Here is a 17,977-nt window from a genome sequence, read left to right as displayed (position 1 = left end):
ACCGCGGATAGACTGATTTTTAGTAAATTATTTACGACTTTAACTACTCAAGGAAACACGAATAATTCGTATTTTTTAACTCGTATGCATTTACACGCAACTAGCTGCTGCCTATCACACTAATTCAATGAGTTTCTCAACTGACCACCATCCATGAGAAGAGGTCGCTAAAATCACCTCCGAATTTTCAGGTCGGTATGGCAGTCAGATTCGGTAATGGTAATGGGGTTTCTAGATCCTATAAAAATGGGCCGAAAAAATACATTTGATGTAAGATCTACTCGTGTACCTCGTCTGTAGTAGGAATTTCCTATGTACAACATGTTTTCTATCAAGAAATCTAGTATAACAGCTATCGATTGCAACGATACGTTTGCCTCGTTATACTCGGTATACCTCGTATTAAAGCGCCACAGGGTAGTACCAACCGTCGATAAAATATTTTCAACTAACAAGGTTGTTCTCTGATGACGAATATTTTGTTAACATAGCAAATACATTGTATTTTTCCCTATACGAATTGGAGTCTAGCTTCTAGGCGAAAGAAGGTTTTAAGTACTACTAAAAGCAAGAAGCTATCATAGATTTACGTGCATTATACCGCATGGAAGGATAGGTGGGCTTTAGATCGAAGATACATGCATTTTTTCGTTTGAAAATTTCGAGAGAAACTGTCCGGAGACCTGTTCCTTAACACATGTTACTCATAGTGCGCGTTAACAGGTTTTATTAGACACGGTGCATGCGTGAGAGTACAGGAAAGCACAGGTGAAGCATGTACACGGGGGAGTTCTTCCGCTTTCAGCAATCGTAAAGCGCAGGTGCACGTCGTTGCACAATGAACAATGCGCGGAACGCCTCGCACGATTGCCGTTCCTGTAACGGTCGAACTCGACAAATTCAACGACAAACAAAAACAACAGGAAGAAAATGCAATCCTCGAGAAACGCTACGAAACGCGCCAGATCAAATTCATGATCGGATGTTGATCGATCGAAAATTTGTCGCAGCATTTACTGTTCCAACTCCATCGAAATTCGTAGGTCCTATCCGGATGAATTTTTCTTAACGCGAATCTCGCGTTTCAAGTTTTCTCGGGCCGCGAAACGGCAAAAAGAAACACCGAGTTCAAGTTCTCGGATCAGCGAAGTCCGTCGCGTATTAATATTCAACGCCACGGGTCGGTGAACCCCCGGCTAATTGCAACGCGTTGACGACCACAACACGGTATACATTAAATTGCGCGAAACAATCGCGGGTGATTTGAATGTCAATCGCGCGTTCGATCACGGGGCGGGGATTCGACGTTGCTGGGACCAGAATTCCGCGAGTCTGAAACCCGAATATAATTTGGGGAAGGGTTGCGGGTTTGCAGGAAAGAGGGAAAGAATAAAAAAGAAAAAACGAGGAGGCAGGAACACGACACGACGAACGCTGTTTCCCATGAAGCCGGCGAAGCGCGTACGGGGAACCGATCGCGCGTGCAAAGTTTAAATTTCGTGAATTCGATAGCTCGATCGGGCATCGAGAACGCGTGCATCGCCGGCCACGTGGACCATATGGTTCACGTGCCCCCAGCATGGAAGTAATGGGTCACGGTTACACAAAGAAGACCCTGTCGACGCGTTCCTCCTCCTCCACTTTGTCCTCTCTTTTCGTGACAATAACGATAGTCGAGGAAGTGCAGCATATTTCGAACGACGTTGGTAATTTGGGATATCGAACTAGTCCATAAATCAGGGGATACTTAAGGAATTGACGAGAAACGAATGTATCGAACGATCAGAACTTGGTTCATGTTGCGTGTAAATAACTAGAAAATTATATATCCGGTGTTATCGAGTGTGTCTCGATCGTAAAAACCCGAGCATCCGAAACCCTTTTGCAGACGGAGAAGACGCTTAATCCGGAAGCGAATGCCGGAGGAAATCGCGTTCAAAGGATTCTCTGGATAGTTTCCTGGCGGATGGCCGAATATCTTCGAACGTACGCGCGAAAAACAACCGCGTACCGTGTCTTTGCGCGATAGTCGTAGGCCGTTTGTACACGTCCATCAATGGGAGGAGTTCTGCAAGGGTGATTCTCGTTCACGGAACATAAAGTTCGCGCGTGAAACTGGCGACGACGTCGTTCGTCTCGCGTAATTTGCTCGTTTTGTGGTCGGCCACGTGGTGTCTCGGGCTAACGTGCGACGTTCACCCTTTCGTCATTGTCGAAGCGCAAGATTATGGAAGGTGATCCTTTAATCGCGACGATTCGATGCTCGCCGTCATACGTTTGCCTTTGGCTCTAACGCGTGGACACACGTACGCGAGAGGACGCGAGAGGAAGTTAAATTAACGAGCGTAAGCACAAAGCGGAATTTGTTGCAGGAGGGAAGCAGACCGCGCGTATCTGGAATATGTAAATTCATAATGACGTTTTAATGCCGCGTATTACCGTGCATGGATCCCCGGCGAAATTTACCGGAACAAAAGCCGCATGAAACAATGCTATTACATTACGTCCATCATTTTTCTGACCAATTCAAAACTTGGTCCAAGCATGAAAAATATGTCTCCTCCCAGAGTCGATAGAGGGAATTCGTGTCACGCGTTGAACAATCGGCGTATCCGTTCATCCCCTTTTGTTCGTGCACCTTTCGCGTCTATTGTGGCCAACCGCTCGCCCGTAAAAGTCCACCAGCGGTCCAGGAAGGGTTTGCTAACCCTTGAAACGCGTCTTTGGCAGATGGTCGATCGAGCAATATCGATCGAGACCGATCGATCCGTCGAGATGGCTGTGTCTCCGCGGGAGGAGACGATTGCTATCGTTGCTATCGAACAGATGTATCGATATCGTCCAACGTACCCCACGTGTCACGTTCGATATTCGATAGATGGACGCGTCTGGCTCTCCCCGCATACAATCCAAAGTAATTTCGTTTTTATTCGTCGGCGCAAACAAGTCGTGAGTCCCTTCGACGACAGTGTTTGTCCGTCAATAAACGACGCGTACCTTGCCGTTTCGGAAATAATAGCAGAGGAGGTCGGCAAACAGAACGATCTCATTGTCGAGCCGCAGCGCGACCCTCGCCATTGTATCGCGGCCGTAATTCTCGTTTCAGCGATTTGCCAAATTCGCCGAGAAACCGCCGCTTTGCGGGGGTGCTCGTTACGCAGCCGACCAGTTACAGTCGGCGTGTTGTTCGTTGCAAAAGCTGCAACGAAACGTCTCTAAATAAGGCAACAATTCGACCGTTTATTCTATTTTATTCTATTCAGCGACTATTGGTCGATCGATTGGTCGACTGATTTGTCGGTATCGGAACTTGTTACGAAGCTTCGAGGAAGCACGGGTTTGCAGAAACCAGTAGTCGAGAGAGACGGTAGAAAATCGGGCGAAACCGTGAATTATGCAGCTGCCCGGAACAATGGCGAACGAAAAGAGAGCGAAGGGTTGCGTTCGTTTAATGCACGGTTAATGTCGATTTTCGTGGGCGCGTGCAACCACATCCTGTGCAATTTTTGTCACGCTCGTCACGGTTTTCTCCTCTCCCCCTCGGTTCTTACGCCCACGTTCAGCGGGAGTATTAATCGAAAATCGCAACCACCCACGAGCAACGAAAATCAAAGGGAACCAGGCCCGACTCATTATGCGTTGACCGGTAGTCGAGGCAGAATCGTTGACAAAAGAGCGAGCAGAAACGAGAAATTGCGCCGGTGGACCGGTAATTGCGATCGATAGACCGGAAACGATGCGTTCCAAAGCGAAACGATCGTCAACGTGAGTTTCAACGTTGATATTTTTAAGCTCGTACCTTCAGATTGTAATATTTTCTCGAGTAATGTATCTGTACGCTCGCATATGGCACTGGGAAAGTAAATTCGTTAATTATCTCGCTTTAGGAAACAATTCGACGATCCCCGTTAACTACCCTTCGTGTTTCGTCACGGTACCGCCCACCCCAATTATCTTGTTACTTGCCAAACTACGATACGCGTTACATCATGAGCGTGGCCGTGTGAACCGGAAATCGATTTGAATGGAAAATCGTAAAATTCGATGGGAAACGCGCGTACTCGAAATCAGGGAACAACCGAATTGTATATTATATATTTATTCGTTCGTTGTTTTAATTTGAAAGAAACTACTTTGATCAAGAGTAGATGATGGAAAGCGTAACCGGAAAAATATCGTATTTCATAGAGTTTCCGGTTGAAGTAATATCAAACGCTAGACACACCCCCCATTTAGCACCTGGATATCGTATCATGGACAGCAGATGCCGCAATAGATTATCAGTGTTAATTGTTGCGCTAGAATGTTCACGATCGTCCAGTGAAACTATGGATAGAACATAATTTCTGGTTCCCGTGGGAACTAGGCTACGATTAGAACAAATCTCTTACGCTGTTCGAATTATGCACCCCAGTTTGTTTCTCGTATGTACCCTCGCAAATATATCGACGCTAATTTCCGCTTTCCCACGTCCAGCAATTAGTCGTGAATCATCGAGTTTTAGCAAACACCGAAACGTTACTTCAATAAAATTTAAATGTCCAACGTTTCCGATTACCTGAGGCAAAGCTACGAGGTTCTCCGATCCTCCCAAACCAAGGGAAACCTAACCATTCCAACAATAACGAGATTTACGAACTCTAAGAACTCCGAAGGAACACTCGCACCTGGTAATTTGAAAATTTAAAGGGAAACCTACGACACAATTCGCATTTTCGCGATCAAATAATTATTCTATTATTATCGCGTTGCTTTTAAACTTGACTCGAATTAAATGCAACATAAAACGTGGAAGCGTTTTACCGGAAATGCGGATTTCCCGCCAATTTGCCGCGCGTTTCCCGCGGAGCGTCTTCGTCCTTGTCGTCTAAAACCTATTGAAGATGTTCAGAATTTATCAGACGGAATACCTGAACACCTTAGAACGCGTCAGCTGTTCAAGGGTCGTCCCTTTAAAAGTTTAAAGGTCCTGGAAGCCCTATTATACACCTCGTTCTTCCCTCGCTGGGCTCCCTTTTACGATGTCCTGCGGATCGTAAGCTACGGAAAATACCTAAGCAGCACCTTTTCCTAAGACGGCAAGTTCATGGGAAAATAGGGGAGGATTTTTCCAAGGTCCTTTGCAGCCCAGCAAGTGTTCCTTTCATTGCATTCTAAGGCAGCTTGGTGCACGAGGTGCATACACGAGAGCTACGGTGCACGCTTCAATTATTATTGCCCGCTCTACCCGGACTTTGTATAAATATTCCACTCCCTCTATCGTGAGAAGAACCAATAACCGTACGTTGAGCTTCTAATTATTTAACCGTTCGAGCGTCAGGAGCAATTTCGAAAACCGTGTCGAATGGTGCAGAGTTACGCGGTACGTCGAACGGTTAAATTAATTATACACAGGTTCGGGTCCAACGATCAAGTGCCAGATACGTTTACAAACTTTCTAGCGACCGGGTCGAATAATTACTAAAAACTCGTCGACTGGCATCGATAATGGTTCAATTTGGATTCCTGTTCCATTCTTGGTCGTCGGACAGCATCCGAATATCAATAAATTTTCGAGGCCCGAAGGACCAGGCACGCGTGCCAGAAGGATCGGCCACGTGGCCACATCCTCCTTCCAGGAAACGATTTGTGTTTTAACCGAAACAGATCTTCGGTTGGAGTTTCTCTCGGCGCCGAAAGTATTCGGGGCTGGGCGTTTGATGTTTCCGTATCGTCAGAAATTCTACTCCAACGGTTAAAAAATTGTGTTCTTCCTCAGGGGTGGTCCACCCGATCGTTTTTCAATACTTTGCAATGTTGAGTCGATGGATCGTTATCGGTTGTATTGTTTGAATGCGAAGCGTTTTTTCTTTCGATCCATCTTGCGTGGAAAAGAAACAGAAGGCAGTTTGAAACGCGTTTGTCGACGGTTTTGGAGCTTCCAGGCTTTCCGTCCTTCTTCCTTTTTCCTCGTCTCGGGCAGCAACGTTGGCCGCAAGACGTTTTGGAAGTATGAGGGCGCAGATGGGATTGTGTTTAATGAAGTTTGGCCCGAGTTGCACCTGCCACTTTCGAGGCATCTCGGACGAACGGCCGTTACACTGCCTCGAGCGGACTTTAAGATATTGGCGGGAACCTTGTTCCCAAGCAGTCTCGATATTTGCAACACTGTCCTTGAAATACTGCCAGCGAATTATCCGATCGAGAAAATAATCGTTTCGTTCGGAAGGGGAGCGAATGGACCGGTCGAACGTTCGCAGATCGAATTTCTTTGTATCGGGCCAGAGTGCTCTCCGACGCATCGGTTTTTTTTGTTCTCGAACGGATGTCCTCCTTCCTGCTTTTCGTCCAAAGAAACACGAGAGCCCACCTAATGACGGATCGAACGGAAGTTCAGTCAGCGATTTAATTGACATCGACATCTGTTTACGATGTAACGTTTTAACGATCGTCGCGCGAAATAAAAAGACGAAGCCGTACGCTTGAATACCGGGCGTGTAACTGGCGACCAGTTCCATGGAAGTCGAGTACAAATAATCACGGTGAAAAATAGCGAGCAACGGATCGCAGGTGCGCATCGAGAGAGTCGGGGCATATTCAATTTATAGCCAACGGATTCGAGTTTCCGTTCATCTTTCGCTCGCGTACCGCACGACGAGCGCTGAATCTGGTTCTCGAAGATGGTAGCAGCCTCGAGGGCTGCCATCCGTCAAACAACGTGAAAGGTCCTGCTCCTGTTTGCGGCGATTTAATTACCCTTCGCATCTGGCGATCCATGCGTTTCCTGAACTTCTTTTTCTCCCCTTGTCCACCCACGAGCTTCGACCGCGCGCTCCAAGCTAGACTTCGATTACCACCGTATCTCGATAAATCATTTACTCCCACATATTGGGTTCTTGTCCATGAAACGCCCGTACCCCCAAACTGATACGCTTCGAAAACAATTCACGTTTCGTTTTAACGCGCAACAGTCTAATAATTCCACGCGAGTGAACAGCTGCCGATATCCGCATTATTATTTCGCGAAATCTATAAGATCAAGAGGGTAAGAGAAAGGATTGGACGGCCTCGAGAGATTCACGATGCCAAATTCGAGGCCATTAGGAGATCGCAAAGCGTGGTAAAAGCTATCTGGAAGCGCTCGGACACGAAGGTTCTGTTTCTATGCGGAGAACAGCTGTTCCACCCCCTCCGGGGCGTCTCTTCGGGAGATCTGCTGGTATTCAGTCTATCTGAAGGAACTATCGTGCGGAGGAGGTTTCGAGAGGGCAACGGCGAAGGTAGGTACGAGCAGCTGGATCGCCCAAGACTCGAAAAACTCTGTCACGCCTTACTCCTGCATTGTTCGTATCTAATGCAGCTCCCTTTTGCCCCCAAAATCACTTCTCTCTCTCACTCTGTCATTTTGGCCGATCGAACGTTTACATCGTTAAAGAAATTAATCGAGAACGCGTAAATTGTCAAAGGATCTTCGCGCGAGACAAAGAGGAGACCGTTCGCCGGAGAGGCGATCTTCTCTCTATCGTTTCAGTTTATTGTACGGATGGTTAAAGCCGGGAAACGAACGAAACCCAACGTTGCACGCACGGCTACAGAGTGGAGAGAAACACATCCTGTGTTAAACGCTTCCTCCTCTCCCTCCCGCTCAGGTTCGCTCGCACGCACGATTTTCTGCCACGAATAAACTAGCTCGATTGCTCGCAACAGTTCCCATACACTCTGCCCAACGTGTACGTGTAACTGCTCGCATTAAATGCGTTTATTTGCACGTATATTAAACGTTACCTTGTCGACAAATAATTTCTGCCGTTAAAAGACACCATCCGGAGAGAGCGCACTCCGTTTCATTCGCGTGGTATCCAACGACTGGACCGAACACACAAGTTCTGCACCGCCAATTAAACTTCTCGTAAATCAAATTGAAAGTAACGATAATTTTGTAGATTATATTTTACCGAAATGCTCAACGCGTTGAACAATGTTATCGGAGAGCTGTCGCAATTTTTGGGGTAGTGTTTTCAGAATGCCGTGTTACAAGAGGGTCTCTGTAAGTGGATTCCGGCTTCGAGTATTTTCTTTCTCGGTCACCACGTCGAGATACATTCCCCGGTTCCAAACAGCATTCCCGGTCGAAAAGTTTGTTTAATACGTTTGTTTTTTTCCCTCGGCGTGTGCCGTCGAAATTCCAGAATTTCTCGAGCATCTGCATCGGGGCAGCTGGCCACCCCCGCCGACACTTATCCTCCGGGTCCATGACACGCGCGATGCATAAACGAGAAATTTCCATCTGGCGAGGGAAAATAGACATCCGCTTAACGGAACCGTGAGTAGGAATACGGGGGGAGACGAGCGTTTCATCGAAAAGCATTTTCCGGGGGGCCAGGTAGCCCAACGAGAAAGGATTGCGGTCGACGAGCGTCGGGGAAAATTGAGAAAAATTCGAGAGGAGGATCGCGGCGACTCGTGGCCTGCGACCGGATGACAAAACACCACGGAAAGGATCGAATTCCCTTGGACGCCCGCGCCTACGTGGATTCTGTTTGTTTGTCGGCTTCCTCGTGATAAACGTGCACGTGGAAAGCCAGCTTTGTTTTCTTACGCTCCGGGATACCTGAGCGTACAGGTGATTGCGAACACGTCCCCTTTTGTTTCATCCTCTCTTTTTCTCTGCTCGTCCCTTCCATTCCTTTGTCCCTGAATCATCGTACTTTGATAACGCTATCAACAGCTACCGGAAATACGTAAGGTAAATATCCCCCGATCGATGAACTTGCTTCCAAACAGTCTCCAATCCAAATGGTTTAAAAATCTAAATGCAACCACGTTTTGTTCGAAACGTGTTTCGGAGTTTTCAGAAAAGAGAAGCACGTGCTTCGGTAATAATACCGACACGCTCGGTCAGCAATAATCGGATTCTTATCGTTGGCTGCACACTAGGATATCGCTTTGAAGTTTCAAACATGCCGATCGGTGTACGTTACGCCGATGACGTTAAACAGCTTCCCTTGACCCAGGGAGAATTTGCAAGGAAAAAGAAAAAGAACAACGCCGGACAAGGGTATTCTCAGCGGCAAAAAGACGTTTCGTTTCTTTCATTCGCACGGAACATATGCTGCCAGCTGTTCGGACCGCTGGCTAAAGGGTTCAGTTTCGAATTTTCAAATTCCATTCTACGCGATTTCCTTCTCTACTCCTATTCTATCTTCCTGACAAGTTTTCTGTGGCGATCGGTATCGTTTCCCCTCCAAAAATATTCACTTTTAACAATTACTTTCACGGTTGTTCGCTTCGAAATGCAAAGGTGAACCGAGACTGGCACGGAGACGAAAAGTTCGTTGAAAATCGAACGCTCGAAGAACCGTTTTGTCCATTACAGTGTTCAGAAGCGTGGAAAGTGATCGGATACCGGTAATCGTCTTCGGTTCGAGTTAAAGTCGCGGGTATTAACTACATCCTGACACAGAACCCCTGCGGATCGGTTTCTCTCTAATTTTCGACGATGCACTGACGTCATCGTGTTCCCCGAGTGTATTCCGGTCTGGGTGCTCGGGACCGGAAACAACGAACTCGTTGGGGAGCTCCCGAGCCTTCAAACTGAAAATCCCCCACGGATATCGATGTTCCCGCGTTTAAACGACGAACGAGGAGGAAGTCGATATTCCCTCGAGGATCCAACGGTTGCTCTTAGAAACGATTCTGAATTAAAATTCGGAAAGCGCTCTTTTACGACGCCCGATGGAGAAATATAAAAAAAAAAACAATGGTTTTTTTAACGAGAGATATAAATTAAGTAGCATACGTCCGACAAATTAAGTCGTACGACGAGGGGTTGGGAGAAATGGTTGGAGAAAAATCTCTTAAAACAATCACAAACCTCGGTAATAATCGTTACGGCGGCTGACCATCGTGGTCACGATGTTCACCTGCCCGTGCTTTGATCACACTCGAGGCCGCCTTGCACATATACGGAACGCATATGCTCGCGTGCCCGCATGATCTACAGTGTATGGTGTTTTTCAGCTCGCTTTCTGTAACGGTCGAATTTACCCCCATCGCTCTAGAACGAACCTCGTCCGAGTCCTTGGGCCGCGATTCATCAAGTTGTTTCGATTTGCATTTTAGTTGCACACACGCATACGTGAGCAAGTATCTCGCTCGAAAAAGTAATGAGTTTTATCCGAAACGTTGACAGCGATTAGTCGTACGCGCCTCCCGAAGTGTTAATAGAAAGAACGATTTGCAACCGTCCGGTTTGGAGTATCAAGCGCAAGGCCTTGTACTAAAATTAAACCCTGACCTTGGATGATTTCGCTCGCTGACATTCACAATGCGCCATAGAAAACACGAACCCCTATCGTGTTGCGTATCGCGACGCAACACTACCACCAAAGTCGTTCGATTACAATTGATCGTGTACAAAAACAAGACGCGACGAGAAAACGAAAATTGGTATCCCCTTGTTCGAAAACCGAACGACGATCGAGTCGTATCGCGTTTCTGATTTGTTGCAAAAATACTTGCGACACCGGTAAATTTTCGGCGCGAAACTTGTTCTTACGCCGTCTCTCCCTCTTTCCCGGTCTGGTCCACCTGCTCTCGGCCGATCGTTCTTTTTTATTCTTCGTCGTAAAACGCTGCCCTTCCCGCAAAAATACGTACGTGGCACTTATTCACGACAATCGGTCTGACCACCCCTCGGTCACGATGTATCGGTAATTCCGAACGATTCCGGACGTTCGAGGATCCGTCACCTGACACGACCTCTTTTAAAATTCGTTTCCCCGAATCCTTTCCCTTAAACCATCTTAAGCCCCGTGCTCTGTTCTAGCCCTAGAATCAATATGGACGCACGGCATATTATGGGGATGCACGAGGAAATCAAACATAAAAATATCAGCGTTTAGAATTTTTCTTTTACATTACGATTTTGAGAAATAAATTGTCTTGTCTGCTCTAATATATTTTTTCTATGAGAACGAGCGCGCATTCTGCGACACCCTCTATAAACAAAGCTGACCGAGTGACGTTGTTTCCTAGTCTGCGAACCGCGAAAAATGACGACGATAAAGGAAGGGAAGAAGAGGCGATTTCGAGGAGAGGAACCACTGTGCACGTTCTCGAATAGGAGAACGTTCGCGCGATCGTGATCGCTCTATACGTGGTGCTACTTAGAAAAAAATAAAAGGTAGGCTTTATGGCGCGAGCCTCTTCTTCCCTTCTCTGACCAAAATCGCTTAGCATAATCCGTTGGACGGTTCGTGGCGCGAAAGAGAGAAAAGGACGATAAAACGAGGAGAGAAGCGTGCTCGATAAGTTGGAAAAGGAAAAGACCCTAACGTTGGAGGGAAACGGAACGACTGTACGTGCGCGCCATTTTTACTGCGCAACCATGGCGGCGCACCAATCAGATTTGAATTGGTGAGGCCGGTGGAAGGGTCACATCGGACCTCGTGGCTCGACGAAACGGTGGACTCGAAACCAAGCTTCGCTGCCTTGAAGATTCAACCAGAAGGAGTCTGGCCGTCGAGCGGTGAAGACCAGAGACTTGAATCCAGTTATCTAGTTCGGTTCATTGTGGCTCGGTGAGGAATTCTCGAGGAAACTTGACAGAAAAGTCGAGGGAAATCGATCGAAATACCTGCAGGACGACTCTTGAGGGGGCACAGAACGCGCCAACAGGAAGAAATCAGAACCTCGCACCTTTCGTTTTCGACGCAGCGTGATCGGAAGAATCGTTCGGAGGAGACCCGTCGCACGAAGAACAAATTTCGGAATTTGTTTCTTTCCCGCCACGTTGCTCGCTCGATTTGCCGAAACAGAAGAAGTTTTCGAGATGCTGGCAGCTTCGATCTGTCGCGAGGTTCACTTCACGGTGTTGTCCAGCACGACCATGGCCTCGCGCGTACCACGTTGTCTGTTCGGCAAGCCAAACTCCAGGGAGACGGTGGAAATGCTCCAAGAGGCGCTGGACATGGAAAGAAGCAAGTTCGCGAAACGATGGGGCGTCGATCCGCGTTCGGAGGATAAGGAGAACAATTATCAGAGAAAACACCATGACAAGTACGAACCGTCGCCGAAGAAACGATGCAACCCGTACTCGAGGCAGACCAGTATTCACGGTGAGTACACAATTTTATCCTATCTTTCCCTTCGCTTACCCTCGCGAGTGAAGTTACGGATTTCTACGCGAAGCCTTAAAAGATAATGGAGCGTACGGTTTCCTGGGTGTACAAGTATCCGCGATACGTCGCATGTGACTCAGCACTACTCGGAAAGCTCTTACCATGGAACTTTAGAAGCTTCCTGCCCATGGTGGCAGGTTCCAAGAATGGTTGTTACGACTATCCTCCATTTTTTTTTATCGTATATTTTCGACAAGAATTTCGTTTTGAGGTTATAGCGTGGTACGAAATCTTACGAAGAAATACGTCCGTCGAGAAAGAGATCGCGAGGTTTGGAGCGAACGCGGTTTTGAGTAACAACGAGCCAAATCGTGCCTCTGTATCGGAAATATGGACGGAGAAACGGAACGGGGCGAGTGCACGAAGTATAAATAAATTTGATAAGCGTAGCATCGTGGTAAAGAGCATCGTAGCTTTTTGGCGGGAAAGCGATGGCGTTCGGCGTGGAAAGGGAAGGCACCGGAGGCGCAGGCGCAGCGTAGGCCGGTCGCGTGGCTCCGACCTGTTTTCTTAGTCTAGCCTCGCTCCTCCGCGCCTCTTCCGCCTCGTTTCTTTCTCCCTCTTTCGCTGCCCGTTCCCAGCTTCTGGTTTTACGCGACTATCCAGAAACTTTCTGACGGGCCCTCTCCGCTCCGGCCACTATCGCTTTCCAAAATTACAAACCCGTTGTAGGCCATCCCGCTTCCTTCCTCTACGCGCGGCCTCCACCCAGCGAACCACCTAACCACGAGTTACGACTTTCTTGTCGATTTTTCTTACGATCGAATGGTATTTTCCAATCGCATAGCTGAGAATTGACGTAGAAGTTCGGACGACGGGGACCGGGAAGGTATAGAAAGTGTACCCATGGGCCGTCGCATGAATCACGCCGATGAGTCATGCATGTTTCAAGACGGACGAAATACCTGAAGGGTCCTGTGACTCATCGAAGGGCCCCAGTTTTCATGGAATAAGACGGTCTTACGATCGCATTCTTTGCATTCCTCGGGCCTAACTCCTTTGCACGCTCGCGCACCGGAGCCAATGCACCCCAACGGTCACAAATTGCACAATGGATATCACATTATGTCGACCAAGTGCACACTTCGCATGCGACCGTTCGCGAATAATATTCCAATTACCATTAGCGTCTTCGTTAGCTTGCCACTGACAATACAAGGCGTCTCTCCGACTGGTCATTGTTTCGTTCAGTCCACGTGCATGGAACCTAACTCACGATCAGACTTTGTCCATTCTCTAAGCTTTTATATCTTTATCCTTGATGCATGACGACGATTATCGACGATGCACGTTTAAATTTGTTGATCTTTGAATCGTTGTACTTTAAAACACATAAATTTATCCTTTATCCGCCACTCTCGAAGAATTTCCGGGAGTTGTATCGCATGCACCGGTGCAATGCAAGTTGCATTGTTCCGTCGAGGCGCGTATGAGCAGTATTTACGCCCGACCGGCGCAAAAACGGATCGTTTAGTCGGATATTTCATAAGAGCGAGGCGATACGCCTTGATAATACGCAGCTGTGTTGGTTCTTCGGGCAAGAAGCGTACGGAGATCCGTGGAAAGTCAACGGAGCGAGGCATCGCAACCAGCCATTTTCCACCGACACCTGTCGCCCCCGCTGCGGAACTGTAAGAACTACAGAGTCTTTTTCCCACGATTAAATCAGGTTCGCGAGCACGCGATACCGTCAACGGGACCTTCGGAAGGTCGTGCACCACCTGTCGCAATAGGTGCTTTCTTATAACCGCATTTGCATTTACATTTAGCCGGCGGCAGTTACCTTCAGCCCCCTCGTACCTGCCCGCGTTTCGCCACACCACCGACCCGCATACGACTAGACAAACACAGATTCCTATAATTGCATTCCAATCGATCGGTAATGAAGCTGGAAACGTGTATTCGATCTTTCGCCCTGAAATACCGAAACGGAAAACTATGGATCCTCGAAAATGAAAATTTCTGTCGAGTCTTGGAAACGTCTAATTCGTCGGGGATGGAACGAAGAGGAGATTCGGGTTCTTTAAAGAAACGAAAAGAAACTGACCTCCTTTCAGGCTCCTTGGGTGGAAATCCTTCGTTTGATTGAAAAACGCTTGAGAACGAGGGGCCTCCGCGATGCTCTATGGACAAAGGTAATCTCGATCTTTGTGCCCGAATCTCGCTCGAAGCATATGGACAGGTAGACGTCGGACCCCTCGAGAACCGTCGTGCTTCGAGATATTTTGTGGCGCGACTAGGCGAGGAAACAGATGTTGACAGACGAAATCCTCGACGGAATTCAAGCCAGCGGGGGAAACCAGAGGACGTTAGTTAAGAAAGCTCGGTTTCGCGCGCCATATGGCAAACCAGTGCGAAAAGGGAGAACGGGAGATAGGAAGAAAGGATCAACGCGTCCTCGACATATGGCCGTTGCTTGACCGCTTCTGTTTCTCCTCTGATTTGTTTAAGCCTCTGCACTTGTCAATATCGGGGAACTGCTCTAGAAAAATGGTACTCGATACCGCGATCCCTGTTTCTTTAATTTCGCTATGTGCCTGTTCGTTGCGTGGATCTCGAACAATGTAAACAAGAAGTTGCTAACGCGAAATCGCACCTGCCGGCCAGGGAAAGGACAAGAAATCGAGAGAAAAAAAAGAAAAAGGAAAGCAGCGAGGGCGCTCAGGTGACTACCTGATCGAAAATAGGGTGTCCGCAAGACGTTTTGTCCGTCCGTGGCTTTTGTTGTGGAAATTTCGTGTTTCTCGCGTGGTGTGGTTCCCCATACAGGTTAAACTGCGTCGCAATAAGTCGACCCCTCCGACTTTTGCAAGTGTCGTCCTACCTCTTGCCCAATGAAACCGTACAACATGCTTCTGCGAACAAACATTTCGCAACGGTTTTCCTTGAAATTTCTTCTGCTTTCCTTTTCCAACCAACGCCTAGCTACGACCAATTCGAAGGGGTATTCTACGGTACACTCGCGACTAAAGCCCATACCATCGATTTCATATCCTTTCTAAAAAAATTAAACTTCGAGCTTGTTAATTACCGACTTTCACTTGAAATGTGCATACTAATCTGAAACCTGGTTTATTTTTCGCTTGTGCAGATTACTGGCGGGCCCGAAAGGTGTGCGAGGTGAATAAGAAGCCCCTTACATCATCGTTGGATGCCTCGAAGCAGCAGATCGAAGTGTCGAAAACAACGAAGGCAGCGACGACGACGACGACGACGATGAAGTCATCGAAAAAAGCGTCGCAAAACTGAGAAAAGAACCAATCGCATATGTTTACGAGCGCTGCATCGCGTCATAGAACTCTGTATATTTATTCGTCGCCGTTCTTTCGTGATATCCATCGTCGTTCCGAGCTAGACAATCGTTGAGGACGTCCTCGTTAGCGTTAATTGCGAACTGTTAATTGTAATGTTCCTGTAAATACCGCACTGAGTGATTTATGGAGGTTTGGGACGAGCTCACTGTCACGAGTAGCACAATTAGCGTCGCCTAGTTTCCACAATCGGCGAAGTAGATAAAAGGGGAAAACGTTTTGACCTCGACGAGAAGAGAAAAAATCCTCTCGACGTGGTCAAAACACAAGGTTACCGCTTGACGAGTTTCAATGGGGGTTTGCGGTGGACAAAGGTCTTGTAAAATGCCAGTGAGCCGTCGAAAGCCTGAATCGGTTGGTTCTTCGATGAACCAACAACGTATGCAGCGCCTCCAAAGAATAATCGAATACGAAAATGAAACGTCCTCTCTCCTTGGTCTCGTCTTTGGAGATGTTGGAAAATGTCCTATGTATATCCGAAAACTTAGGATTATTGAAAACTCTAGTCAACTAGTAATTTAAGGGAAATCGAATAATAAACGATCGTGCTTTCATACGCATCCGCGTGCTGTCTACAAATTCCTTCATCCCTCGACCTGTATAGCAAAGATAGTTAACGTTAGAAAAATACATTGTTAGGCATCAGACACGAGCATACGATGATAGAGTATACACATGTAGATGTTTGTAACGCGATAAAGATTGGACGAATTGTCCAGCTGACTCGAGAACAAATTGAAAGTTTGTTAGACACGCGACACGAGGGTCTCGGCTGGGATAGTCGAAAATTAGGCAGCTGAAGAATACGGCTACTATTTGTAACGAACATTTTGTAATATCCACCTGGACTGGAGCCATGGAGGTCCGTGGTATACGCGTGGGGTACACTATAGGGTGGATCAAGAGAATTAACTCCTACATCTGTTAGTTCCCTATTTTATTATTCTGCCTATTAGGCAGCTAGAACAAGCAAGCTTTAAATTACATTATGTATTCGTATAGGATTTCTTAATACGTTTGTAACGTGAGCCACAAGTTGTTAAACTGCATAACCATAGGGTATCTGAAGAAGATGATGTATTTCAGAAAGGTAGTTCGAGCAGTAAACTGAAGCAAGTACTATCAAAAAGGTATAAAAATGTTGTTGTCCTGAAACTTTTCCCAAGGATTACGTCTTGTATTGAGTATTATGAATATGAAAGTTACAGCTACAGCAACGTTGTTTGGTAGATTTTTATTAGTACACCCTGTGTAGACGCGTGTCTGAGCATTTACTTATCTTCGGCGAGGTACGAGTATGGGGGTGGCCGAATATGGTATATAGACGGTTAATTATAATGCGTGATGCACCGCAGGGTTTTCTACCATGGGGGAGCCCAACGAAGGGAAGCAGCTGGTTCATGGTTTTAATGGCTGTCATCCTAGCTGGTCATTTCGATAATGGTAACTAATACGGCTGGTTTTCGTGGCCTGTACGATCGTGTTAAATCGAATATCGACTAAACACCCTACTCATTGTAATGATTTTCAAACCGTTACGACCAAACGTTTAAGCAAGGAACCGTTAACCGACTAAAGTTTCTTTCATATTTCATTTAAACAAATCGATTCTTATCGAAACCATATTGCTGCCTGTACCGGCGAATATCGAAGGAGAAGTTGCGTTCGAATCTTACGTTTTAGCTTCGGAGTATAATTGGAAACCTAAAACAGGATGTGACCTCATCGGCGTTATTGTATCCAAGATCGTTAAGGACCTCGTCGTTGCGATATCCAATTACTCGAGAAAAGAGAGACAGTTCGGAGTACGAAAGAAAAAGAACGCCAACGCGTTATGGCAGATACGAAGCAGACGCCCTTCCGTAGATCAAATTTTCTCTTTTCGGAATTGGTCGTCGAGGAACGTGAAATCCAGGTGCGTCGCCAAACGCGCGCTTATGGACTGTTTATCGTCGGAACACGTGTAGAGCAAGCCCCACCGCAGACTTAATTGATTGAATTAGCCATGAAAGCAGCCTACATTGAAATTCCACCTGACCCGGGCGAACTTCCATCGGGACGATTTTGATGGATCGCCGATCCGCGCGCGATCGATCAAACTTCTTTTCTTCCGACGGAACCGAAGTTAATCGATCACTTTTTATACGCCAACGGTTTCATTAGCCATCGTTTGATGCAGGATCATTCTGCTTTTTTTGTTCGTCTTGTAGTATTTTTACGTACCACCCGATCGGACGGTTCTGCAATTGGCAGAAAGGTGTTCCCTTTGTTGGCGGTTCTTTATCTTTTTTTTACACGTTTCGGTTTGCGCCGGTAAAATACAGGTTAAGCGATCAAATGCCTAATGACCACCGTTTCAAAGTCAACATAACACGCGGCCGTTATTTCTGAAAAGATGATTATCTTTCAGAGACACTCTATGCAACGTACGCGACAGAAAAATCCTGTTTAGCGTCCAAAATGAACGAGTTGCCGGGTATTTAAAAAATTCCGTCCAACCGACGA

At 46.9% G+C, this 17,977-nt stretch overlaps 1 protein-coding gene across 1 annotated transcript; it reads left to right on the top strand.

Annotated features, from left to right (window-relative positions):
* Positions 1–11,653: 11,653 nt before the first annotated feature.
* LOC122397853 lies at positions 11,654–15,413 on the top strand. Its single transcript, XM_043397303.1, has 2 exons — positions 11,654–12,098; positions 15,253–15,413. The coding sequence occupies exons 1-2, from the start codon at positions 11,813–11,815 to the stop codon at positions 15,408–15,410; spliced, it is 444 nt and encodes a 147-aa protein (XP_043253238.1). The 5' UTR covers positions 11,654–11,812; the 3' UTR covers positions 15,411–15,413.
* Positions 15,414–17,977: the final 2,564 nt, after the last annotated feature.

This window comes from Colletes gigas, unplaced genomic scaffold (assembly GCF_013123115.1).
Source record: "Colletes gigas isolate AHSC1104 unplaced genomic scaffold, ASM1312311v1 Colletes_gigas_Sc00010, whole genome shotgun sequence".
NCBI lineage: Eukaryota > Metazoa > Arthropoda > Insecta > Hymenoptera > Colletidae > Colletes > Colletes gigas.
Note: the sequence above shows the minus strand (reverse complement) of the source record. Positions and strands in the feature narration are given on the sequence as shown.